The 26,313-nt window shown below is 43.1% G+C and overlaps 1 protein-coding gene across 2 annotated transcripts; it reads left to right on the top strand.

The window, feature by feature from the left end:
• On the top strand, positions 1-25,137 carry ITM2B (integral membrane protein 2B). 2 transcript variants are annotated; one of them, XM_042867168.1, is made up of 6 exons: positions 1-206; positions 15,330-15,461; positions 17,349-17,552; positions 19,560-19,670; positions 23,030-23,180; positions 24,412-25,137. In XM_042867168.1, the coding sequence occupies exons 1-6, from the start codon at positions 108-110 to the stop codon at positions 24,498-24,500; spliced, it is 786 nt and encodes a 261-aa protein (XP_042723102.1). In that variant the 5' UTR covers positions 1-107; the 3' UTR covers positions 24,501-25,137. The 2 variants fall into 2 exon arrangements, with proteins under 2 accessions (XP_042723102.1, XP_042723101.1); XM_042867167.1 differs by having other exon boundaries at positions 2-206; positions 17,346-17,552.
• The last annotated feature ends 1,176 nt before the right edge of the window (positions 25,138-26,313 follow it).

Below are 26,313 nucleotides of genomic sequence, written 5' to 3'. Positions count from 1 at the left end.
GACGGAGGGCCGGGGCGGCAGTCGCGGGTCGGGGGTGTCGGGGCAGCAGGCAGCTCTCGGCGCCGCGCTCCTTTTCCTCCTGCCTGCCTCCCAGTGCCGCAGCCGCCATGGTGAAGGTGTCGTTCAACTCCGCTTTGGCGCAGAAGGAGGCGGCCAAGAAGGAGGAGGAGAACAGCCAGGTGCTGATTCTGCCGCCGGACGCCAAGGTGAGGGCGGCGGGCACGGAGCGGCGGGGGGGCCGGCAGCCCCGGGGCAGCGCCGTGCCCGGCTCCCCGCTCGGGCGAGGTGCCTCCGGGACGCGGCCGCACGCCGGAGCCGTCTCACTGGTTGTTTTTTGGTGGTTTGGTTTTTATTTATTTCTTTTCTTTTTAAAACCCCCTCGCAGCCATAACGCGCGGACGGGGCGGGAGGGAGAGCCGCACGGCGGTGCGCTGCTCCGCGCTCCCCCTGCGTTCACGCTTTTAAAATGGCTGACAGCAGAGCGAGCTTTAAAGCTCCGCTCCTCCGCGCTTTGGGGTGGCAGCGGTGGTGTGTTTTGTTTTGTTATTTTTTTATTCTTTTCTTTCTTTTATTTCTTTTTTTTTTTTTAATTATTCTTTGAAAACCCAACAGCGCTCGGGCCGCCTCCGGGCTGCCTTTTAACGCCTTCTCGTTCTCCCTTTGTGCCGTCCCGACCTGCGAGGGGCTGCGCTCCGTGCCGCATCGCGGGGAGGAGCGGCCCCAGCGCTGCCTGCTGCCCGCCGGGCGGTGGGCGCTCCGCCTCCGAGCGCCGCCTCGTCCCCGCTGGCGGAGGGGTGAACCTGGGTTGCCCCCGAAGCCCGTGGCCGGTCCGCAACAAAGAGCCGCGCTGCGCCCGCTGCTCCAGCTTTGCAAGTGCAGAAGTGCACGGAATATCCATGTTCGAGGGTTGAGCTTTTCGTTGCTCCCCTAAGCAAAGCCGGTTTTTAATTAGGTGTAGTGTAATTTGCTCTGAGGTCTTTGGAAAGGGAATGAAAACTTGGTGCACGGCCAGCTGTGAGCCTCGCTGTTTGCATGGGATTCAGAACGCTTTTGTGGATAGCCACTATGCCTGATAACCATGTCCCTCAGTGCCATGGTTCTCCTGGGGCCAAGCTTTTTGCCTGCAGAATTCCGTGTCATTTCAAAGCCAAAGGGGATCGCAACATGCCCTATAGGAGCATCTTGGTCAGCTTGGTCTAGTGGATGGCCACCCTGCACGAGCCCAGGCTGTTCTATGATTCTGTGATCTTCCTGGGTGCAGCAGATGGTTAATTAAACTTTTATCCTGCATTTAGAGAAGTCAGACCAAAAAGTCAAGTCCTTAGGATGGTAAGCAGCAGTGTGTCACAAGAGACAGTGTGCTTACTGAGATTCCCTGCAATTAAGAGGAATCCCTAATTAAGGCGATCTGTGCGCTTCATTGCGGTGAGCAGGAAAGCCTTCCTGGAGGAGGTAATGGATTTTCCCAGCTTGAGCTGTGGAGCTCTGTCCAGACCTTGGATTTGGCAGTCAGTCTGATGCTGGGTGGCGTGTGAGACAAAGATGACAAGTTTCTAAAAATTGAAGGGTTTTTTTCCTATGAACTTGAAATTCAGATCTGCCCCGGATGATTTTGTTTCCAGATAGATAGCCTACCAATTCGGGTTGTTGTTCCAACTGCTGCACAGACAAAACACAGCTGGCTGATGGTACGCTGGGGAGCCAACGCTCCTGACCCTGTCCAGATCCTGACGGAAGCTTGCTATTTGACTACGACTTCCTTAATGCGGAGCTGTAGATTGTTTCAGCTGAAGAAAGGCAAAGGATCTTGCCTTAATTCTGCTCGGTTCTCATTACTGCTTTCCTTGCCCAGAAATGAGAACTGCAAGCGCTTACTAACCAGGTCAAAAGGTGGTCTGATTTTCCCAGTAGCTGCTTGTAAGTTCTTTGGAGGCTTGCGCTGTTATCAGGGGATGAACATGCCTGTGCAAGGCTTAAAAACAGTCCTAAAATAGCATGCTAGGAACGGATGCTCTCTGCAGATGAGAATTCCAAAAGCAAATGAATGCTCTTAAGGGACATCAAGCCTTTGACGTTCTCCTTGACATATTTCCATCTTTTCTTAGCAGAACTGCAGACCTACACAATATGCAAAATTCCCTCAAATAAGCTTGCTTGTTTGTTTGTGTGTTTTAAAGGAAAAATAAAAGCAGAGTCGAGCACTGTACTGTAGTTTTAATAGAAAAGGCAATGCAACCCTTGCAGGTTTAACAACACTGAAATGAATGTGAGATGCTCGCTTTGAACTTTGCTGTATTTAATATAAATAGACTAGAAACAATCTTTTCTCCCCTCTGCAAGGCACTCCTACTGCATCTGCAGTTCTTCCTCAGAAAGGGAAAAGTAAACCACATCTGACGAATGCATTATTTGTATCACTTCATTGCTGGAAGATGCTTAGCTTCAAGTGAAGTTGGAAGGCACTGTGGGAATGGATATAGAAGAGCCAATGCTGGTAGATTGGAAAAAGGTCACGTCTCTAAAAAGCCACCTTTTAGAAATTAGTTTTCCTCTCTTTGGTTTCTGTAGGATGATAAATATGCCTGGGTCACAAGAGCGAATGTGAAAAATGCCCAAGTTTAACAGAATCTTCATAAAATGTTACAAGGAAGGTCCTAGGGAGGCATTTTGCTCTGAAGTAAATGGAAGGAAATTAAAAAATCGAGGCGGATCTGCAGAACTGTGCGCTCAGAATTTTGCTGTTGAGAACTTGCAGAGATTTGAGCAAAATGTCTCTGTAAACCAGCTGATACTCTGAACAGAGCCAAATATTTTCACATGCCTGGAAGGTGAGGATTCATGGCATTATCTTTTGGGCTAGTCCTCGGTAGTCTTGTTTTGCTGCTTTTCCCAGTGCAGTGTCATGAAGACTGCAGCTCTGCCATTTCAAGATTGCTCTGAAGTAGGTAATCTTCCTAGGAGGTGTTAATGGATGTTTGCAGCCAATATATATTGATGGATGTGGAATAGAGATGATCTGACCTGTCCAAAACTTGCCCAGTAATTTCTGATGCAGTCACTGATAGGAAATGTGACCAGGAAAGTCTGGAGAGGAGGGTGTGAGTAGAGTAGATGTTGTATCCTGGGAACAACAGCTCCAAAGAAAGCTTTAGCAGAAGGCAGTGACCTTATGCATTGCAAAAGGAGTTTAAAAAAATCAAAAGTGTTTCCTCCACATAAATTGCTCATTGCTGTTGTGGAAGTGGCTCCGTATCTACTGGAGGCACTGGTTCCTACTCTCCTTGAGACAGTGATAGAATCGTTAAAGTTGGAAAAGACTGAGGTCGTTTAGTTCCACCTTCTACGCTGTTGTTCTTGGGCTCAGTTTAGAACACCATGCATGGCGTTTTTGTGTTTTTCTTTACAGTAGATCTTTGGAGATGGTTCAGAGCATAGCTGAAATCTTCAGGCATCTTGCAGCATGCCCAAAAGCATTTCAAAAGCAGCAGCCTTTATTCCTTCTGAGGAGCAATCTTTCATTTTTCGGTGTAGCTTAATGTTTACTAAAGCACACTGAAATGGGCACTTTTAATGCTGAATAAGAGGGCCCACCTGGGAAATACCTGAGCCACTAATGAGCACCATTATTCCAGATAGAAAAGCCCACAAAGCGCATAAGTGGCTTTAAACAATTCCAAAATAAGGGTGTTAGCTTCGTAGTTGGCTACACTGTGTTAATGTATAAAAACACATATAGAGTATAACATACGTGCTATATATTAGTATACACACTTACAAATAGTAAACAAGTTTTCCCAGTCTGCAGCGTGTCTGTAGGTGGTTGTTTGGTTGTGTGTATGTTGGTCTTTTCTTTGTTGTTGGAGAAGCTTTCCTACAACCTTGGCAGTCTTTCTCCAACTAAATTTTATGTAGACCTATAAAGAAAGAGCAGTCTTTGTTTTCCTGTATCTTCTCTAGTGCAACTGGGTCATAAAATGAACCATTTTCTGCAATCTGTTAGAGCATTGTGGATTAAGACATGATTACTTAAAAGAGAATGAGAAGTGAAAAAAAAATTCTAGCAAACTGAATTCTTTCCCTCCCCTTTTCCTGCCTACCTTTGGTGGGGTATTAAGGAGAAGCCAGCAAACCTCAGCAGTGAACCTTCCAGTGCCAGGCACGCTGCCACCCAAAATTCTGGCACTGATTTGGTTTTGCAGTCACCTGCAAGCTTAAATTTAAGGAAACTGAATTTACGTAAACCAGAGTTGTGGCTGGGGCTGTTTGTGAGGGGCTCTTCTGAAGAAAATGCGTCTTTTGGCTGATGGTGTCTCCTGTGTCCTTTTGTTTCTCGTTGCTTCCCAACCTGAAAATCAAACTTGGTTTGGAAATAAAGGTGTTTCACAAAGAACACTATTTAATATTGGAAATGGGATGTCTTCTGCCAGACCTTTGTGATAACTCCTCAGTCAGTTGTTTGTATCACTTAGCAATATGCAATTGTATCACAATACAAAATACAATTAGCAATATGGAGTTGAGTCCATGCCTATGGTTACAGCTTTTGACATTCAGCACAAGCCTGATGAAATGGAGATGATAAAGGTACTTTACGTGGTTCTATATTGCTTTTGCTATATAGATTGTCAGATCTTTTCCATGGAGATGTCCTGTAGGCTTCGACTCCTTCCTTTATGAGTGTCCATTCCAAGATATGAATGCCCATTCCAGTGTATGAGTGTCCATTCCAATGGAAGTTTACTTTAAATGTATAATGTGTGTGTATAGTTCCCATGTTAAGTATTTTGATGAGTTATCTACAGTCGCAATGTAATTTAACATTTGTTTTTTATAGACTCAAATAAATTGATTTTCTTTGCCTAGCGTTTTCTTTTTTTTTCCTACAAGTAATTTATTGAATTTTGATGTATGCTAATGGCCATTTGGGTGGCAAGGCTTTTCTAAGAGTGGTGAGCATACTTAGATCCAATCATGTGTTGAGTTAACTTTTCTGCATTGAATATTTGTTGGCATTATACATTTTTCAGTTCAGTAGCCAATAGCTACAGACTCAGAATAACTTATATACAAGAAAATAATTCTCTCTGACTCTCAGGGAATCTCTTTGAAGGCAAGTCTTGCATTTTTCAAGTCTTAATCATTTAAAATGTCCTTTATTCCATGCTTCCAGTAACATTATGACTTTTTTTTCAATAACATTATGACTTATTTCAAGCATAAGAATTACCACTGGGATAAGTAGTGGTGTGTTGTGTTTACTGTTGCATAGATTCCTTTGTTTTTTTTGGTCTTTCCTCCCACTTACACAGTGATTGACGAAGGTTAGCATTATCTGCTTTTAGTCTCCCAGTCTATATGAATAATACAACATTCATTTTCTTACTATTTATGTACTGCTTTTTATCCTCAGTGGAAATTACTTTGAATCTACGGATGAAAAGCATGCTAATTTATAAAACTCAGATATCTGTCCTAATTTTACAGATGTGGTAAACCAAAGGAGTGAGGGAATTAATAAGATTGAGCTCTCAATAAAATCAGCAGTGGTTTTGCAGCAGACATCACGTGGCCTAGGCTTTGGCCACAGCGAATGCGGAGACATTTCAGCTCCATGCTGCATCCACAAGCAAGCCTCCTGTGTGCCATAGCAGCCCTAAACACTTATGATGGAAAGCCAGGCAAAGTAGTACTTGCTTAACTGTTGTTATGGAAGTCTTGAAAAAAAACCAAACAAAAAACAAGGTGATGCTTTCCAAATAGCATCTTTGAGCGTGTATGCAAATATATTTTTTATGAATTATATATGTAATGTCTGTAATATTTATATATACATGAAAATAAAGCTCACGTATTTGAGGAGTAGAGTTCCCTGCATATAAATTCTCAGGTAGTTTGTGATTCCTTTCCCCCAGAGATTCAAAATCTTGCTTTTGGTGGAGGCTTTCTGCTGTTCTGAGGGCGGAATGAGGCGGTGGAATGGCTGTGGAGAGAACAGACGTTGGGGGATCACAGCTGGGGTGGTAGTGATCTGCGGGGTGGATCTCTGAGGCCTGTGCACAGATTTAATCACAGGGCTGCTGAATCATAAAGGCAAACTTATTTGATGTGGAAGATACAGCCTACATAGAAAACCTGTGTGGCTGTGCTTGTGGAAGTGCAGTCCCTTGGTGAAATGGGATGGAGTGTGCCTTCCTGAGGCTGCCACACAGAGCAGTGGGGTTTTGCGTGCAAGGCTTATGGTTGCAGCGAGTCCTTTCTGTCTGGTGTGGCATTTTGATTCCTGCCAGTGTGTCTCTGTAAGGTGTGAACCAGTGAGGCACTGAGTGCTGGAGTTTCTCTCTCTGCTTCCACCTTCGAATAGTTTAATTGAAGCGAGCTCTGTTAGATTGTTAGAATAGTTTCTTCTAGAAAGAGCACAATTAAATTTAAGGCTTTCAAGGTAAGCTCTTTTGTGTTGATACCGTGAAGTGCCATAAGGAAGTGTTTTCTGCCTAGGGAGGTGGTGGAGTTGTCATCCTTGGAGGTGTTGTAGAACAGCATGGATGTGGCACTGAGGGTCATTGGGCACGGTGGGTGGAGGTGGGCTGATGGTGGGACTTGGTGCTCTTTTCCAACCTCAGTGATTCTCCTATTCTGTGTGTACCAGTGGAATGCTTTCTGCCCCAGGAGCTCAGCTTGCTGTACGAATATTGCATATCTTAATTCCAGAATGTGTATATTAGCCAGATATGTTTGAGGACAGAGCTGCTGTACAGAGGGACCTCAGCAGGCTGGGGACTGAGCAGCACAAGACTTGAGGTCTGGGAAGAGCAAAAGCTGAGGCCTGGCCCCTCCATCATGGCGGGCTGCGACATGCTGGCTGGGGACACCAAGGGCTCCCACCAGGCTGGTGCAGGGCAGGGCATGAGGTGCTGACAGTACTGGAGGCTGAGAGCTTTCTCATCCAAACGTTAAAAATACATTGTCAAATCCCCACTGGGGCTGTTGTGATGGCCAGGGTCTGGTTTGCTTGCCGTGTGAGCAGTGGCTGCTATGCAAGGCCTTTGTGGAGGTGGCTGAGGAGATGAGAGCTGGGCAGTGAGGTGCAGAGCAGTGGCTGTGCACTAAACTGGGAGGGCACAAATACATCCTTCGCTTGAGAACTGCGCACTGAGCCGGTTCCCCACAGAAGCTGTGGAGTCAGGCCTTGCAGGCTGTCAGAACCTGATGGGATGAGAGTCCTGAGCGACCCGGTCAGAGTTTGGTGTCCACCCGCTTCGGTGTGGAGACCTCGTGTGGTCTCTTCTAACCTGAGTGATTCTGTTGTGGTGAATTGTAATTCAGGGAGAAACTGAGATGTAATGTTCGTAACTTGCTCAAGATGACATGCCATCTGTGGCTGAACTGGGAATAGAGTTATTAAATTCTGAAGCTCAGTGGTGCGTATGTGCGTGCTAATGAGATCTCTTGGGTGAAAGAGCCATCACCATTTGGGAAAGTAGTCTTGAGAGAAATCTAGGTTAAATCCACACAGCGTTCTGTCATACTGATGCCTGAGATTCAGGCAGTCAGAGGAAAATGTGGAGAAATATTCAGCGATAAGAAGTGAGCAGGATAAGGAAGAGACAGGAACTGGAACATCCAAGGTCAAAAAGATAATTTAGTATTGATCTATTTTAAATGGAATAGGAGCCTTCTGAGTTCCTGGTTTTGAGCACGGATGCTAATTCAGGATAAGGGAGAGGAATACTGCATTTTGAAGTTTTATTTTAGTGTACTTTCAATAAATGTGGTAGAACACGGGTCAGTTTTAAGTCAGAGAATGTGAGTGGGGAGACAAGTTAATTTTGGCAATGTGTGAAAACAAACCATTTTTCCAAATTGGACAGTTTATAGAAATGTAATGTTTGGCATGCTGTGTCCTTAAAGGAGGTAGTGATTTCTGAAAGCAAAAGGCATTCTGAAGAGTGTGCTGTGTAACCTCTTAGGTTTGGGGTTTCAGCAGAATAAACAGCCCTTGGGCGCTTCTTGCCAGATGTCTGCAGAAGCTTTCTTCTGCATGTTTGGCCTGCCGTGCAAGCTTAAACCAAAACGCTTCTCTTTTCTTAGAATGCTTGTGAAGAATGAATAGGGAATGCAGAACAAATTCTCATCGTTTTATAAGAAGTTATTTGCTCATTTATGAGCTTACCTATATATAAAAGACTGGCTTCTTACACCTCTGCACTAGTTAGTAAAAAAAAAAATCCTGTATTCACTACAGTGGCAGTTGCAGACCTCTGGCTGTCACTGGCACAAGAACTCAGTGTTTTGAATTCAATGTGCCAGGTGGCTCTGGGGGATGTCCAAGAAGGAGACCCACAGCCTCTGGGCAGCCTGTGCCAGTGCTCCATCACTGCACAGCACAGAAGAGCTCCTAGTGTTTAGAGAGAAGACAGGGTGGTATTGGTATCCAGCTGTACTAATTGCTGAATAGAAAGTGAAAGGAGGGACAGTCCTTGGCCCTGAGTAAAGAACAAGAGGCGTTGGTGGTACAGCTTAGTGTGGCAGGGTGTCACACAGCCCAGCCCATCTGGTCAAGCAGGTAAGGACGCTGACATTGAGTGGCGCATCTTGTAGAGCAGTGATGAAGGGAGGGAAGGGAAGGGAAGGTAGGTCTGTTAGTGCTCTGTGTGTGGTAGAGACCACAAACGCTACCTTCGGAGGGTGTAAAATACAGTGTCATGAAAGAAATTATAGGAAGACTTGAAACTGCTGTTTTTGGTGTTGAGAGAGGGGAATTGGAGGATCTTGGAACGGAAAAGAGACAAAAGGACCAATTTGGGGAAATAGATGTGAAATGTGTGTACGATTGCTGTAGACTGTGGGATAAGAATATAGCCAAAAGTAGTGCAGGAGAATCACTTGGAGAAAGTTCTTCCCTTGGCTACTCAAGCAGTTTTTCCTCCTCACTTTCTAGACCACGTAGGACCAAAGCTAACAGTAAAAATAACCACACTTAACACTATTGCTGAGTTTAATTAAAGAAGCAGACTAGTGAGAGACTTCTTCTTCTGAAAGTCTTTTCCCATCCTCTTTAATTGCTGGCTGCTATTAAGTTCTGTAATCTGTGGGGTTGAAGGCAGTGTTTAGGTAAATCAGAATTACTCATGTCAGTTAAGAGATGCAGGTATACTCTTCTAAGGTGCATTTTGTATTGTCTCTCTATCACTTAGCTCTGGTGAACAGCCGATCCATGCCCTTTGTATTCACTTTGCAGTTATAGTTCTCTCCCTGACTTCTTGCAGACATCGAACTCTGTCTGCTCCACCATCTTTCTCTCTAATTTTATTTCCTGCTTCCCTGTTCTCTCTTTTGTTTTTGCTCTCCCTTTGCCTGTGTCTTTGCAGGTATATGCAGTGTATTTCCTGTCCGCTAGAACTGATCTCAGCATTCCTTCCCTTTGTTAGATGGTCTTGAGCTGGCTGCTTGTATTAATAGAATAATAGAACCACAAGGTTGGAAAGGACCTACAAGATCATCTCGTCCGACCGTCCTCCCATCACCATTACCACCACAAGCTATTAAACCATATCCGTAATGTTTTATGCCATCATGGATGTGACGTTTGAACCATGGAATGATTCATTTGAGATGGCTCAGTTTATGGGCAAACACCCCTGTTACTTGGTGAAAGGTGGTGTTTGGCTCATATAAAAAGAACCTTTGACTTTTGAGCTTGGAATATATCTTCTCGACACTGCTGCGTTTGTTAATGCACAACATTGGTAGAATGTTTTTGTTTTTTTCTTATAGAAGATACTGGAAATACGGGCAGAGGTTAATATTGCTAAGCAGCCTAGTAGATAATAATTCTACTTGATTAGTCTGCTTGGCTATTCCAGCTCTGTGATGGTGGCAAGTGATAGCAGAATTAAGATGCGTGTTTCAAGCAGTTCCTTAGTCATTGAGCCTTTGGCCAGAGGGTCAAGTCCCTGTCCACCTTGCCAGAGGAGCAGGCAGTGAGTCAAAAGAATACATCACTCCTTGTGACAAGCAGGAGCATCAATTGTGTACAGCGTCTGTTTTCCCAGCTAGCAAGTTAAAAGATCATTGTACTTAAAATTTCAATTTAATTTTATTAGGAAGTGTAAAGTTGCTCCTTGAGAGTATTGACAGCCTTCCAGTTCTGCAGCATCTGCTAGCTGAGTGAGGAGCCTTGCAAAAGCCTTCCTTAATTTCCCATCTGCAGCAAGCAATAAATAGAATACCAGGCTTTGAGCAGTCTTCAGGCAGGAATACCATGGAAGGAATGCAGAGTTCTTTCTAAATTAAGGTCATTTTATATTGACTGTCTTTTGGGAGGCTTTTCTACAGATGTCAGATCTGCAAGTCAGAGCAGGCACACTTGATCAAGAAAATCCACTCTCTGTAGCCGCTGGGCTGGTATTTTATTGCAAGGATTTTTAGCTTTCCTCACTGACACTCTTGTAGGGAGTTATCATTGGTTTCCTTTCTCCCCGTTCCACTATTAAAACCACACTTGGTCAATATTTGCTGAGTCTGTCCCACTGTGTTCTGTCCATCTGTGTGAGCAAGCTGGCACTCAGAAAACAGCTCAGAACAGCTTCCAGACAGTTCTACCCACACAAATATATGTGTGTGTGTATCCATGTATGTATGTGTACGTATTTATATAAAATATGGGTTAGATGTTATTCTCAGATGTATAATTATGGACTGTGTATTCAGCTACAGACACTTCTAGTAATATTTATAATACACAGTAATACTCAGCATCTGCTTTCTCTGTGTCAGAGACTGTGGTGATTTTGAAAGGCTTTTCTCCCAGAGCTGTTTATTTCTCTTTTTGGCACTGTTTCTGAGTATCAGCCATTACCTTGTACATTAAGTGTGCAATGGTCACGCCACATTCCAGGCTCCCCCCAGCATATCCAAGTGCATCCATCACGTCTGGTTTAGGAGGATTCTTAGTTAATGGGTTCATATGAAAATTTTTAATCGTATAATTGCTGTCCTTAATTTATGCAAAGGAGCAATGCCCAATAATCTTCTCACCCATTTTATTTTGGCCTAGTCAGTTTCTAGACTGCTTTACTTTCATAATTTTAAAGCAATTATAGTCAGTTATGTATGGAGAGCCACAAGGGGGAAAATCTAAATAATTACCAAGTCTAATTATACACATTTGCAGCTCAGTATTGGAGTTTCTAAGCAGAGTTCTGTGATGCTACCCTAGACATTAATTTGGTCCCTCTGAAATTCAGTATTTTATTTAAAGGAGGATTAAAAAAAAAAAAAAAAAAGAAAAATAGCAAAATGAAAATGGAACTGAAAAAAGCAAGAAGATATGTGGCCAGTAGCCTTGAGTAGTTGCTAATATTTGCAGATGTAGGGGTTATTATTTGTTTTCTTTCCTTTCAATCCACTCTAGGACTGTTGATGCTGACTGTAAGTATGTGAAGCTCTCTCTTGAATTGAGAGGCTCTTCTCTAAGTAGTTTGTGGTGTCATTTGCTGCTCGGCAGTGTTTTACAGACCCAGTAACAAGACGGCTGCAGCTGTGCACTGGCTGCTGCGGTTACTTGATGGAGGAGTCCTTGCTGAAAGCTGCAGCATCAGATAACTGCATTGTGGGAAGAAGGCAGAGCTAAGGGACTTCTGCCAGCATCTTGACGTCTCAAGAAAATCAGAACTATTCAGTTCTGTCTGGTATCTACAAGAAAATTGTTCCTGCGGAGCTTGAAACTGTTCAGACTGGGGAGTTCTGAGCTGCTTCATTTTAATGCTGTAGGGTTTGGTGTTCTGGAGGCAGAGAGATGCTTCTCTTTCGTATCTTGTCATTGGAAATAGACTAATCAAATGTTTGCCTGTGAGACCCATCAGTTCATCAAGGGAAACAAGCTGTTTTGGGGCTTGTATTCAATTCTTCCTTCAGACAACTTTAGTTCTGTGGCATCACCCTCAGGTTGAGGATCCAGTGTGGATCTGGAAATTCACAGGGCACAGATGATGCAGGAGAATGGGAAGAAGAGGGCCAGAACGGCAGTAATTAATTGCTGTTCACCATAGTGTAGAGGTGTATCATTAGAGGTCAGTCTTTGCTTCATATTCGTGATGCTTTTGATGCAGTGAAAAGCTGACCCAGAGAAAAATCATCCAGTGAGGCCGCACTCCTGCATTGTGCTGTGGCTTCAGAAGCTGGCAGTGCTGGGCACAGAGCAGCCCTACGTGCAGGGAAGAGGCACTGCATCAGTGCTGTCCCTGCTGGTGCGGATCCAATTCTGGGTTGTTCTTTCCTTCCCAAAATGAGCTGCCTGGAAGGTAGGTAGGCATCTGTCATGCATTCATTTCTCCCAGTACAAGTGGTCAGTTATGTGGTGAGGGATGAGTTATTCTCATCTTGGGGGGCACATCAGCCAAAACTAAGGTGCCACAGCAACAGTACAGAAGTTTAGCCACAGGATGGCTACTAATACGAGTATGATTTAGCCTCGGTAGGCTATTTATAAAGTTTTAATATCAAGTGGTTTTAAACTGCTTGGTGGTGTGCTTAGTTCTCAAATTCAGAAGATGAGTTCTGTGTGCTTCTTCACCGTCAGATATCTTTGCTCTTGCCTAATGCTTGTGGTTTTACTGTTCTAAGGTGCAATCCTTCCTCTGTCCTGAGCAAGAGGTTGAACTGTGCTGTGACTCTGTAGTGTGGATGTTGGTTTTGGCTGGCTGTGGACAAAGCAAAGCAGTAGGCAACTACAAATGCAAACGATGGTAATGCCCTACCATTAGAGGTGCATCAAATAATAACAGTGATAGAATTCAGCTGCCGGTAGATAATCGAGTTCTATTAAACTATTGGTTGCATCTGTCATCTTGTATATAAAAGAAAAATTATATAGAGTGGAATTCTGATAAACCTATCCTTCACGTTCCTCTTAGTCTGGTAAAAGTTACTTTCCTTTTTCTGATCATTTTTAGGGCCCAAACAAACTTAATTTGACATTAATCCACATTTCCAAGTAAGTGTTTGTGCAGTAATCTCCCTTCTGCACCATTTCCCAGATGTGTATTTTGTAAATCTTTCAGAGCTTACAAAACTATAGAAGAACAGAAGAGGCGATTATTCCACAAGTGGGCAATTCTGCTTGGAGGGAGGAAAAAAAATGAAGTAAAACCTCAGGGAAAGAATAAAGATAATCTTTATGTTCTTCACTAGGGAATTTTGTGGCATTATATCCCAGAGCCAGTTCGCTGTGTGTTTTTTCACATTAAAAGTGTAAATGACAGCTATTTTAAAATGTTTCAATCAGGTGTCCTTCTTGCATTGAAATATCCAGGGAAATAGTTACCTAATAATTCAGGGCAACATAAAAATCCTTTTTTATCTGGTTTAGATTCATGATTGAGTTGATATATAGAGGAATCCGTGGTGAATCTTAGCCTGACCTGAAAGTTAATTAGCTTACCAAGGATATTGCATTCTATTCTCAGTCTTTGCAAGCAGCCAGGTTCAAATCCACGCAGCTGGTAATCCTGTGATGTTTTGTACTGAATTCCCAAACTAATTAGAAACATGAAGACTTCGTGAAGTTGTTAGCTGTCTTTTTGCTCTGTTTACTCTTTCAGATGTGGCAGCCATTCTCCAGCCACTCTCCCTCTGCCTTGTAATGAATCACAGAGATGTTGCTTGGAAGACCTCTGGAGAGGTCTTCTGGTCCAGCCCTTAAAACAGGGTGGCTGTCAAAGCAAGGTCAGCCACGTCTCTGTCTTGTTGAGTCATGAAAACCTCCAAAGAATGAGATGGAGATTTCACAATCTGATTTACTGTGGGACTCGACAAGGTAACATAAAGCATAATCTGTGGGATATCTTCAGAGTCTGACTCTAAATGTTTCCGAACCAGGTTTTGGCAACTGTTGCCTGGCAAAGGAGCTGCGTTGCCACTTCTATATGAAAGATAATTGTAGTGTACTGTAAAAGTGGGTTTCACATCCTCTAATTTTAGCTGTATGTGACTTAGGAACCTCGCTCGTTAACCAGGAATCTCCCCCTGTAATCAGTGACAAGAAATAAGTACCTCCAGAAAACTGCTTGTCCCACTGGAGATGGTTGGGGTGAGTCATGTTGGGGAGTGCTGGCTTCTCCCCAGCTTTTATAGGGAGCGCCTCTTCTTCGGTGTCGCTCTTGCCTGGTGGCTGCGGCCAGATGAGAGGAGCTCCTTCCTAAGTGGAACAGGGCAGCCTGGGGCTGCACCAACAGCTTCCCTTGGGAAATGGTCCTAATTAGAAAATTCTGCAACGAGCCACGGCCAGAACATTCGCTGTCTATCGTAGCCATCGACACCTTTTTCAAGTGCTTCCCTCCTGTTCTTTCTCTCCTTGTTTGGATTTTTTGAATTTTGTTTTTGACTTCACCCTGCTCATCGTGCTGTGATCACGCCATCCTGTATTTCCTGTCTGCAGAGAGGTGGTGAATTGCTTTGTATTCCCTGGAATTCTAGTATTTTCTCAGGATTATCGAGGCTGAGGCGAGGGTAACTCAAAAAATGTATGGAGGTATCAAGGTGGTGGGTTTTTTTTTTATTTACTTTTGTTTTGTTTTTGATGAGAGTTATGCAAGCATTTGGGGGAGGAAAAGCATTGTGATGTGGCTGATAGAGGAAAGATTTTGCAAGCAGCAGTTTATTGCTTAGGATGCCTTTGGGAACTGCATGGTTATGCAAACTAGCGCCCCAGAGAGGAAACATCCTGTCATTCCTTCAGTGTAACACGCACAGCAGACAGCAGTGCATGGCCAGCGCTGCCTTCAGCACAGAGCTTCCCGAAGTAGGACTCTTAAACCATCATTCTTGTTTTTCCAGCCTAGAGGTGGTATAGTCTCTTCCTGATGGAACAACACGAGAAAGGATGTGTTTTGCTCTTCTTACTGCGTTTGATCTTTTGTTGGTTCTTGAGGTTCACTCAAATTGCATATACCAAGCTAAAAAAAATCTGACCCTTCTGAACCATCTTCCTCACTGTGCTGTTGTTAACATTGAGATTGTCTGGCAACAGATACTTCTGTCTGCAGTCCCTAAAACAGCTCACTGTGTATTGTGAAGTACTTTGGGAGATGTTTTTTTTCCTTATCTCTGCTGATTTAGTCCGAAAAGCGACGGTTAGTACGAGTTATCTTAGACCTCAACTGAAATAGGTCTGCTTACAACAAACACAAAGAACATTTTCAAACATTTCTGATAAAGTGCTGATGTCCTTTCTGATGGATGCAGTGTTTGGGCTCGCTGGGCCCGAGCTATCTGCTGTGCTGGGTGTCTTGGGAACGCTGTGTTGAAGGTCTCTGCTTGATGCATTGCAGGAGCCGGAGGATGTGGTGGTGCCTGCAGGGCAGAGGAGGGCCTGGTGCTGGTGTATGTGCTTCGGGCTGGCCTTCATGCTGGCAGGAGTGATCCTGGGTGGTGCCTATCTGTACAAATACTTCGCATTCCAGGTAAGTCAAGTACATCTTGTTATAGGAGGATTGTGTGTTTTCTTCCCTTGTGTCTCGTTTAGAAGAGGAGCGCCTGACTTAACCAAATAACCTTTCTGGTCCCCTTTTTATCTTCCTAAAATTTCAGGTTTTCTAAAGGTCTGTTCTGTCAGCAGAGGAACAAGGTTGGCAAATGAAAGGAGCAGCACTTCTCAAAACGTTACTTGCAGAGAAAGAATTATATCTAAATATAGGACTTGAATATAAGAATCCCAGTGGTGTCCCAGATTTTCACCCAGTATTTCTCATGTGCAGCCGTTGCTGAATACTGAAGGTGGCTTAACTTCTTGAAATCTCTCTTGTTTGACCCCACATTCCCTAGACAAGTGCAGAACTGCCGCTGCACAGGAAAGGGACTGCTTGCTGGAGCCTTGTGGTGACTCTCCTCCTTCCTGGCCTCCGTATGGATATGGAAATGGGCCCTGCTGGGGACCTGGGAGAAGCACAGTCAGCCTGACTAAACACGCTCTGTCAGATCCAATCCACACCAACATGGTTAGACCTCTGACAAAATGTATTTTCACAATTGGCACCATTGCAAGAGGAGCCCCATGAAGGCAGTGCTGCCAGGGAAGCGCAGCATTTACCTGCAGCGTGGGATATGCGAGTGAAATATTGCCTTCTTCTGGGAAATTGTCCCTGGGTTGCCACCCGAGCAGGCTGAGCATGCTCCCCCCTCCTGCAGAAGCTGTGCTGGGTTGCAAGATTCACAAGGTCAGGAAGGGTGAGAGCATCAGCAAAATTTGAATCCTTCCAGCCCTCTGCTTAGTGCGCGCAGTTTCAAGGTAGAAATTCTCTTCTTCCACATCCACAGCCTCCTTGGGCAACCTGTTCCAGTGCATCATCACCCTCTGTGAGAAAAAACTTCCTCCTAACATCTAATCTAAATCCCCCCTGTCTCAGGTTAAAACCATTCCCCCTTGTGCTATTACAATCCCCCCTTGTAAACTGCCATACCCCCTCCTGTTTATATGCTCCCTTCATGCAGCATACGCTGAATTTGGTGTATGACTTCCTCTGACTCAGGAGCTTATTTCACGCTCTGCTTGTATGGTGTGAAGGAAGGATGTGAACTGCTTCTTTCCACTTCTTTTGGTTACCTTTTCTTTAAAAACTAGGCAGGAGAAAATAATATGTTTTAGAAACTGACTTCGGAAACTCCTCAAACATGGTAAAACTAAACAGCTTTGTAGCTGTATACAAGGTTGTGGATGCCCCATCCCTGGAGGCATTCAGGGCCAGGCTGGATGTGGCTCTGGGCAGCCTGGTCTGATGGTTGGTGACCCTGCACACAGCAGGGAGGTTGAAACTCGATGATCATTGTGGTCCTTTTCAACCAAGCATTTAGCTTGGTAGGAATCTATGAAAGTTACCTGGTTCAACTCTCTGCTCAAAGCAGGCCATGTGCAGAGTGAGATTTGCTTTCTGAAGCTGACCTGGATGACCAGTTTCAATGTCTTATGTTGTAGCATTTGACTGCAGTTAAATCATAATTTAATAATAATAACTTGCATGCATACAAGCTTAAGAATTTCATATTCTTTCTAAAAATAATGCCACAGATAATGGAACAAAGCAGAAGATGACACTTTAAGAAGTTGCTTTTGGGATCCTGTTTTCCTTGAACTTGAGAGAAGGGCTCCCGCTGGGTTCAGCAGAACAGAGACTTTACCCATAGTCCTGTTGTGGATAGCAGCTGTCTCCTGCTTTGGTCTGTGCGTGTGAATCAAATCAAAGGAAAAACATTTCATCTAGTCTGACAAGTTTTTCTTCTCCATAGTGCTTTGAGAATATTAGCCTTAAACTTCTAACGAGGTTATTGATGTTTTCGTTCACTATTTTTAGCAGGGCGGTGTATATTTCTGTGGAATAAAATACATTGAGGATGGCTTAAGTTTACCTGAGTCTGGGGCAGAGGCTCAGAGCGCTCGCTACCACACGATTGAGCAAAACATCCAGATCCTGGAGGAGGAAGATGTTGAGTTTATCAGTGTGCCAGTCCCTGAGTTTGCTGATAGCGATCCTGCTGATATCGTCCACGACTTCCATCGGGTAAGGAATATTTCTGAGGAAGCAGAAAGCATTTAAAACTTGCAAAATGTTCCCCTTCAGTCGTCCTGATAAATGCACTCCTGAGGTATTTTGGTGGGGGGAAAGCAGAGGGTGGTGGAGGCAGTAGAAACATTTTGATCGGCAGCAAGCTGGAAGCAGTTATTAACCAAGCATACGAAGTATGGCGTTATACAGTCATCATGAGGTAGCATGTAAACCACCATTGCTGTTTTTAGAAAGGGGAAGATCTTTGAGCTATTTCCTTTCCTCAGAGTGAGAAAATAAGAACGTACTTCTCACTGTGTGAACTCCATGACAGCAGAATGTAACCAAGTGCTGTGGTCATGAGGGAAGCGTGGAAAGGGCTTTCCTGCCTCTGGCTTCAGCTTGGAAGGGCTGATTGCATGTGATGTCAGTAGGGTTATGTTCCATTGCCCATAGAGTGCTCTGCCAGCACAGCTTAAGAACTATAAAGCTGTGGGACAAAGAGAAGGGAGCAACCAGGTGACTGTGGAAGCGCTCATTTTCCAGATATGAGGAGCCTAGCAACTCCATTTTCCTTGGTCGCTGTGGGCCACCCTGTTTCTTAAAGGCACTGAACCAGCGTAGCAAAGTGCTTTGAGCTGTTTCTCCCTTTATTTTTGTAAGAGACAACTTTAAGGGGAGTCCTGGCAATAAATTTTTGGTAGGAGCGCTGACAGGCCTGCAGCTCTCAGTAGTAATGACAGAGCTGTAAAACAATTAGAAGCCCTTTTCTGTAGCAGCTTGATGGAGTGGTGATAGCTACGAAATGTTCTGTTGCTGGCTTTCAGGAAGCAAAGTTTCTGTGAACGTTTGAAGACTTCACTGAACTGCTACTTTTCAAGCAGGGCTGAAAAAGAATAGGGAAGTGTCCTATTTTTTACATGCACTTCAAAGTTTTAAGTTTTTCCATGCAAGAAGAGTGCTATCTATCAAATATTCATAACCAGATTTGGAGAAAAACATAGCTTGCTTAAGCTATGTCATTTAAAAATATTCCTGAATATATTTAGTGAGCTTCTGTTAAGAGTTAGAGCAAAGTCTTGAAGCAGGAAAGACCAAAAATGGCTTGTGAGAAGTGAATGGGAACAATGTAATATTAGAAACTTACTTTTTAATTTAAGGTTTTAGAGTTAACTATGCATGCATCCTTGGTGCTTTGCTCTAAAGGTCAGTGCAAGGAGCATTTGCCATGGGCACAGCACGCAGTCCCGTGTAATGAGATTATGTGCACTGAGGATTGCTGTCCTGGTGCTATTTTGACTGCTGGGCTCGTGGTGCACTCAGTGCTTTACATACGTCTGCAGCCTTGGAGCTTTCAGCAGCTTGAGATAATGTCTTCTTTAGCAAAAACAGATGCAGCGGAGCAGTGTGGTGAGCAGAGCTCTGGGATTCTTCAGGATAATTCCTAGGAGTTTATCTGGTTTTTTTTTTGTTGTTTTTTTTTCGTTCTTAATAAAGCAATGTCAAGTATAACAGCTCAGGTACTATAAAGATGATAATTCAGGTATGAACAATCATTAATGCTTCAACTCAGCGGTGTTTTGAACAAAGGGATTTTTAGTTGTTGTGTTATCTAGAACACTGTATTGTTTTTTTCCTCCTGTATTTTGTTCTTTTCCTCTTGAACAAAATAAAAATATGAGTGAGCAAGGCTCTGGTTTTTCAAAAAGCAGGCAGTAGGGGCAACTGAATGCTGTAGTTCATCTGCTAATGGTTTAGATAGACCTTTGCAGTTCCATTATTGTGCATTTGAACTGCTTATTGCCTGCTGCCCTGCACAAATCCCTGTAACAGATCCAGATGCTCATGAACCTTCTGTCTCTACATTGACCTATCTTCAGACTGGGCTTTGTTGAACAGACTTGAGATAGAACAAAACAATATCTTGAAGAAAAACACGAGGCAGTAGCAGCTTAACATCATTGTTATGTGATTTTTCTGATGCTGTGGTGATGTTGATAAAAATAAATATTTCCTCACCAGAGACTGACTGCCTATCTTGACCTGAGCCTGGATAAGTGCTACGTAATCCCTCTGAACACTTCAGTTGTTATGCCACCCAAAAATTTCTTGGAGTTGCTCATCAACATCAAGGTATGGTTAAATCTGAAATGATTTGTTCTTCAGACTGGAAAAGGAGAATTTTCTTTGCCTGACATTCTGAAACATTCACCTTTTGTGGAAGTTAACTCATCACCAGAGATCTTTGCAAAGAGAGAAAAAAGGCTCTAACCTTTGAGGTTAACTAACTGCTATCACAGAGGAATTATTAATTCTGAGGAAGACAAAGAAATCTGATTTTGTTCTATGATGCTATAGATTTAGTTGGCAGAATTAGGCGGATGTGGTGTACCTGGACCCCTTGAGAGAAGAGTCTTCAGTTGTTCTGTTGGTTTTTTTTTTAATAAAACTCTTTATGACTAGATTTTCCATAAAGCTTGTGAGTGCTGGATTGAGACTGGTTAGCTGAGACACTTAGAGTAGATGTGCTGGGAAGCCACTTAATGTGGGCACTGTTCAGAGCAGAGCTCTGCAGGGTCAGCCCCTACTTTCACATGGTTTTGGAGTGTGATGTGCCTTAGATGAGTTGTGTTGGAGCCACTGTATGTGCTTCATGGCATGAGGTGCCTCCATCTGATGGAACAGCACTGGAAATGAGTTGCTGAGGCTTCTAGCAGCCTTACAGTGGATATTTGTATTTCCAGGGAGATCATTGTAGGAATAATCAGGATTTCATACTTCTTTGAGTTGGAAGGGATCTTTAAAAGCCACCTGGTCCAAATCCCCTGCAGTGAACAGGGACACCTACAGCTCAACCAGATGCTCAGTCCCATCCAGCCTGACCTTGGGGGTTTCTGCAGGGATGGGGCATCCACCACCTCTGGGCAACTTATTTGCATGATATAACAAGCAAAGCCTGTTGAAATAGAAAGTTGAAATAGAAAGCCAGATCCCTGGGTCTGTGTCTTAGGAAGAAGAAAGAGGCACCAGGCCTTTAGAACAAGATTTCTGCATCCTTAAAAACGACAGTCCCAGAAGGGCTGAGACACCGCAGTCTCCGAATAACGGAACAAGAGATTTCAGTGCAATGTCATGGGAACTCCTAATAGCTTCCCAGCAGGGTTTGATAATTGAACAGTGCTGGCTGGCTCAGTGCCCCCACGGGGAAACACTGCAATAGTAACTGGCTGGAACGTAACAGCCTGTGAAATTGAGGAGGCCAAAGTAGATAATCTCACAGGGTCTTCTGTTCTTACTAATCTAATATGAATTAGGAGAATGAAGTGGTGTCTGTAAAACTCAGTGACCTCATTGTTGTTTTTTTTTTTTGCTTTTATACTTCATGTATGCTGTTTAGCTTCCTTTTTGTTGGGTTGATAATTTGGCTTTTTTCATCTGTTGCTTTCCTAGTTTGGGTTGGTTCTAAATCAAATGTGCTTCGTTTACAAGTAAGAGGATAACCAGGAATCGTGTATTTAATTGAAAATCTGTGCAAAAGCAAACTGTTCTGATCGTTGTCCCCAAAGTGAGTGCCCTAATTTTATGAGACATCTGCTTAATTCTCATTGTATTAACAGAAAGCTGTGGGCACTTGATGTCTCAGAAAATCAGGCTAAATGTTTTGCAGCTAAAATGTGGGAAGCTGTCTTGCACACGCATAAAGTGAGCAGAATTCTCTTTGTTGTCCTGCAGTCACGCTGATCAAACATAGGAAAAAATGTAAAATTAAAATAGTTGCTTTATTAAAATGAATTCTGAATACGTGCAGAGGGCATTTTAGGAAGATAGAGATGCTCTGGGCTGGTATGCTTTTAAAAAGCCATAATTGTAGCTTGAAGAATAACATTTCTATATATTGATACGGTTTGCTTTAATATGCAAATAGTGATAGGCCTCCTTTCCTTTGGGAGCAAAACTGAAACCCAAGTATGCTTGTTTGTTGACTATAGTTGAGCCAAGTGGCCACTTCTAACCGTACGTCATGCAGAAGGCATCTCTAAAATGATTACATTTGTGGCTGTGCTGGATCCCAGCTTCAGGGAATTGCTCCTAGAGTGGCTGAGCAGAGGAAATGCTGTGCTGCCAGTGAGCTCCTCCTCCTATAAACCCAAGGAAGGGCTGAGTAGATCTGGGGATATCCTGTGGTTTAGGTGTCACAAACACAAGAGAACCCCCAGTATGGCTGCCCACCCTGCTGATGGTCTGAGCTGCTGTGATGCTCCTCTGAAGCTCTCTAGAGACCAGGGATTAAGATGCACCCATTTACTATGTACCAAGTTTTTCACTAAATAATGAGTCAGACTATTTGGGAGTTGAGGTCTTCCAAGCTCTTGCTTAAAGAAGAAAATTTATTGTGGTTTCTTTGCTCACAGTACATGATTTCATAATTTCAAGTGAATTTTATGCATGCCTTTCTTTTTCTATTGGAGAGCAGCATTTAAGCAGCTTCTTTTCAGTGTTTGTTGCTTGGGCTGGGAAAACAGTCATCTTCTGTAATGGAAATTCCAAGTTGTTTATTGACAATAGAAAGTGCAGTGATCTTTTGCTGCAGAAGATGGGTTTGTTTTTGTAATAAAACCAGTCATTCTGTTTTTAGAAAGCAAGCAGTGCTTCTGTACTGTTACTTAAGAGATCCTTAAGTTTCTTATTTGTGACATTTCAGTACAAGTTGATGATTATTTGCCAGTAGCAATATTAGGAGATCAGTTAATACACAGGTATGTGCATCTTCAGCCATATGTAATGAAGCCTGACTTGTCTGTCATTTCACTGTGGCAAAGTGACACGGAAGGGGCTGAAAAAGTCTTGGAAGCCTTTGGATGTTTGGTGGCTCTTCCTTTTTCAGTGTATTGCCATAGATCATATGGTGTATGTCACAGACTTCCTAATACTTCTGTTAACAGCTAAGGGAGCTCTCATAGTAACTGGCAAGGCCAGACAAACTCTTGCTGTGTTTAGCCTCCAAGTCACAATCCTCATTGTGAAATTGTTCAAGCCTCGTAGGCTGCAGCAGGAGTGTGCTGCACCTGGCATGTTTCTTAAGCAAGAATATGCTGAGGTAGAATGTGCTTCAGCAGCTCTTGGTTGGGGAAATCTCCCTCTGACATCTGTTTATTCAGTGAAACCTTCGTATGACAGCTGTGGGATTTGATCCGCAGTGATGGGTTCTCCTGGAAGAAAATGTCTCTGTGCTGAAGACTGCTCTAACCATAATAGGAGAGTGTGGATGTATGTATCAATGGAGGTTTTGAAGTTAAGCATTATGTATTTGCATACTGCAGTCATGCTTGCACGTTTATGATAAAATTGTATAAGTATTATATATTTTATTTAAAAAAAAAAAAGAAAATAACACACTGCCATGTTAAAGAGTCACAGTGCAAAGTGTTCCTTGTGTACTTTGTCAAAAGCCATCCCTTCATCGTCTGAGCTGTTACATTTTTATTCTGTAGGCTGGAACATACTTGCCTCAGTCCTACTTGATTCATGAACAGATGATTGTTACTGATCGCATTGAAAATGTGGATCAGTTGGGATTCTTTATTTACCGCCTCTGCCGTGGCAAGGAAACCTACAAACTGCAGCGCAAGGAAGCCATGAAAGGTAAATGTTCCTTGTGTGACCCTTTGTGTTGGCAGTGCAGTGCTGCTCGAGTTCAGTAAGTGGCTTGATTGTATTGAAAGGAATGACTTTGTTAAAACAGGAGTTGCTTATTGCAGCTGTGGGCTTGAAGTGTGGCTGAGATTTTCCGTGTAGGTATGGAAATAAGTTGTTTTATTGTGCAGAAGTGCTCAAAGCCCCAGTGAGCGAGGAACTCGCGTGTGTGTGTGTGTGTGTGTGTGTGTGTAGGCATGGGTGTGTTTCCTGTGGTTCAGGTTTTATTGATGCTTTACTTTAATCTTGTTTCTTCACCCACTCCCAAAAGCAAAAAACTTTTTAAAAGAAGAGAACCCATAGTGTTGTAGTGCAGGTGCAGAAGGGCACGTTTTCATCATTTGCAGATTAGTCCACATCATCTGTTGATATCAGTGAAATGTGAGTAAGAGTTGTCTCCACAGGAGAATTGTAGTTCTTGGTACTCATTCATGGAAAACTTCTGAGGGAAACAGTAAAGATTTGGAAGAGCTTTGACAAGCTGTTAAATACTGCCTTAAATTATTGCTTGGTTTTCACTCAGACTTTATTTTTTTTTTAAATATGGTATGTGATGTGCAAGTGGCCATTGAAGCAATTAAATTGCTTTAGTCATATCGTTAGAATGAAGGAAAAAGAAATATAGGAAAAGAAATATATTGTGTATATATAAAAGGAACACCAGCAATGTAGAACAATGTTTAAAAATGGAAAGGTCTTAGCAGCAGAAATTCAGCGTGTTGATCCTGTGGTAATAAATGGTGGCACAGGTTGGCAGTGATCACTGGGTCTCTTTCCAGTTCAGTTAGCACTTTTCTGCCTCTAGCAGCTCGCTGCCTTGCTGTCCCCCATCCCCACAAGAGCTTACACAAACTTGGTGAGGGAGACTGGGAACTGATCTGGGTTACAGGTAACCACCAGAGGGGTTTTGGTAGCTTCCTTTTAGCTAAAAGTCGGTGTTGTTTGGTTCACAAACCTCTTCAGGGATCATTGGCTGCGTATTGAGTTCTTTATTTTTTTATTTTGTTTTCTCTGAGGATGAGTTGTTGTGTCTGTGTATTTATTCCTTCATAGAGGGATGTTGAGGAGAGAGCTCTGATTTGCAGTGACACGTAATGAGAGTGGCTGTAAAGCTGTTGTGGCTCTAATATGCATCACTCCGTTCTGTTTACCCTGCTTTGTTCTCTGCTAATACAAACAGGCATTCAGAAGCGTGAAGCTGTCAATTGCAGAAAGATTCGACATTTTGAGAACAGATTTGCTATGGAAACACTCATCTGTGAACAGTAAGGAGAAAGGTCACTGTTACAGGAGACTTAAACTACAGTATGACCCCACCCTTTGTATTGTGTGCAGTGATTATTATTTTTTTTTTTTTAAATCTTCTTTTATGTAAGTAGTGGACAGGGCTTTACTGCTGAACACCTTCCATACTTTTCATCTCATGATACATGTAAAATCAATACGTTTTAGTTTTTTTTCCTTATTTCCAGGTGTGGTGTACTTCTTATATTTGAATGGCAATTGTATAAAGACTTAGTTGCTAGTGCATTTCATGTGATGAATCTCGAATACTTGGAGGAAATCTTTGAATTATCCACCAGTTTTTAAGTAAAATTGAAAAGAATTGTTAATGTACAAATGGACTGCAAGAGCTACTTCTAACTGTAATATTACCTGCTATATAGTTTGTTACAGCATATAGACAAATCTGTATTTGACTCCCTAACTAAGTGCAATTTGTTTCGTTTTTAACATATTGTCATATTTACCTTTTTAGATTTGATTTCTGACTTGATGTTTTAAAATGGCGAGTGTTTGCTGTAACAATCTTTTAGAAAATTAAGAAGTAACTTATGTTACTAACTTGTATATAATCCATGTATGTGCAATGGAAAATAAATCTTATAAACCTGTTTGTCTAAAAGCCTTGTATTTTCTTTTGCTATTACTGCTTTTTAAAGGAGGAAAGGAGGAGACTGAGGTTAAGATCAGTGTTAAAATTAACACTTCTTTTTATCCAAAATCCCTGTTGTATTTCTTAAATTATGTACATAGTCTTGAGTGTGCTGTGAATCAGGCTGACTCAGCTGAGAGCCAGGAGTGTTCATTGTAGAAGCATGTTGAATTCCTGCCTTGTGCATTACCAACATAAAGCACAGATTACTAAAGCAGCCAGCTCACAACTCTACTCAATCCTGTGCAGATATGTAGAGTGGATCTAGTGGTCTGCAACCCTGCCCTTGTCAGGAGGGTTGAAACTTGGATGTTCATCGTGGTCCTTTTCAACCCAGGCCATTCTATAATTTTATGATCAGGCATTTAAACAGGTGGATGAGAACCCCCTGAGCATTTTCCAAGCTGGTGGACTCCAAGGAAGAGTCCCAGCTCTCCTGTTTCTCTCACGTGTCGGATGTTTGAATCCATCCTTATGGGCTTTTGTTGGATGTACTCTAGAATTTTAATGTCTTCGTGTACTGGGGAGCCCAGAACCGGACTCAGCACTTTAGATGTGCCAACTGGTGCTGAGCAGAGGGGAATAATCTCCTCCCTAAACTGACTGGTGGTCTTATGGTCAATTTGGTGTCCACCAGGACCCAGGTCCTTCTGTGCAGAGCTGCTTTCCAGTTGGGTAACCCTCAGGGTGTGCTGGGCAGGGCTTTGTGCTTCCTTTGTTGTGTTTAATGATATTCCTCTTTAGCCCAGTTCTCCAGCCTTTCTGTTCCTCTGGCTGGCACCGTACCCATCTGGACTGTCAGGCACCCCTCCCAGGTTTGTATCATCTGCAAACTTGCTGGTAGTGCATTCTGTCCCTTTGTTCAGGCCAGTAGTCACAACACAAAATGGTACTGGCCTCAGTATTGAACCCTTGGAGTGCACCACTAGGAACTGCCCTGCAATCAGATTTTATGCCACTGATTACGGATCTCTGGGCAGGTTGCTCAGCCAGTTGACAGTCCACCTTACTTTCTGTTTAGTCTGTACTTTATTGCTTTGAACACTGAAAGCCTTGATGAAATCAGCATAAACAGCATCCACTGCTCTCCCTTCATCCACCAAGCATTTTGTTGCTGAAGGCAATCAGGTTGGTCAGACGTGATTT

This window comes from Lagopus leucura, unplaced genomic scaffold (genome assembly GCF_019238085.1).
Source record: "Lagopus leucura isolate 7727_CA_CO unplaced genomic scaffold, USGS_WTPT01 Super-Scaffold_100001, whole genome shotgun sequence".
NCBI lineage: Eukaryota > Metazoa > Chordata > Aves > Galliformes > Phasianidae > Lagopus > Lagopus leucura.
This window is presented reverse-complemented; position numbering and strand designations above follow the sequence as displayed.

Bases quoted from the DNA above. Each gene is read 5' to 3' on its own strand.
- ITM2B (XM_042867167.1), top strand. From the start codon at position 108: ATGGTGAAGGTGTCGTTCAACTCCGCTTTGGCGCAGAAGGAGGCGGCC. The intron at 15,462-17,345 runs GTAAGTCAAGTA...CACTATTTTTAG, and splicing joins ACAAATACTTCGCATTCCAG to CAGGGCGGTGTATATTTCTG. The intron at 17,553-19,559 runs GTAAGGAATATT...TTTCCTCACCAG, and splicing joins TCGTCCACGACTTCCATCGG to AGACTGACTGCCTATCTTGA.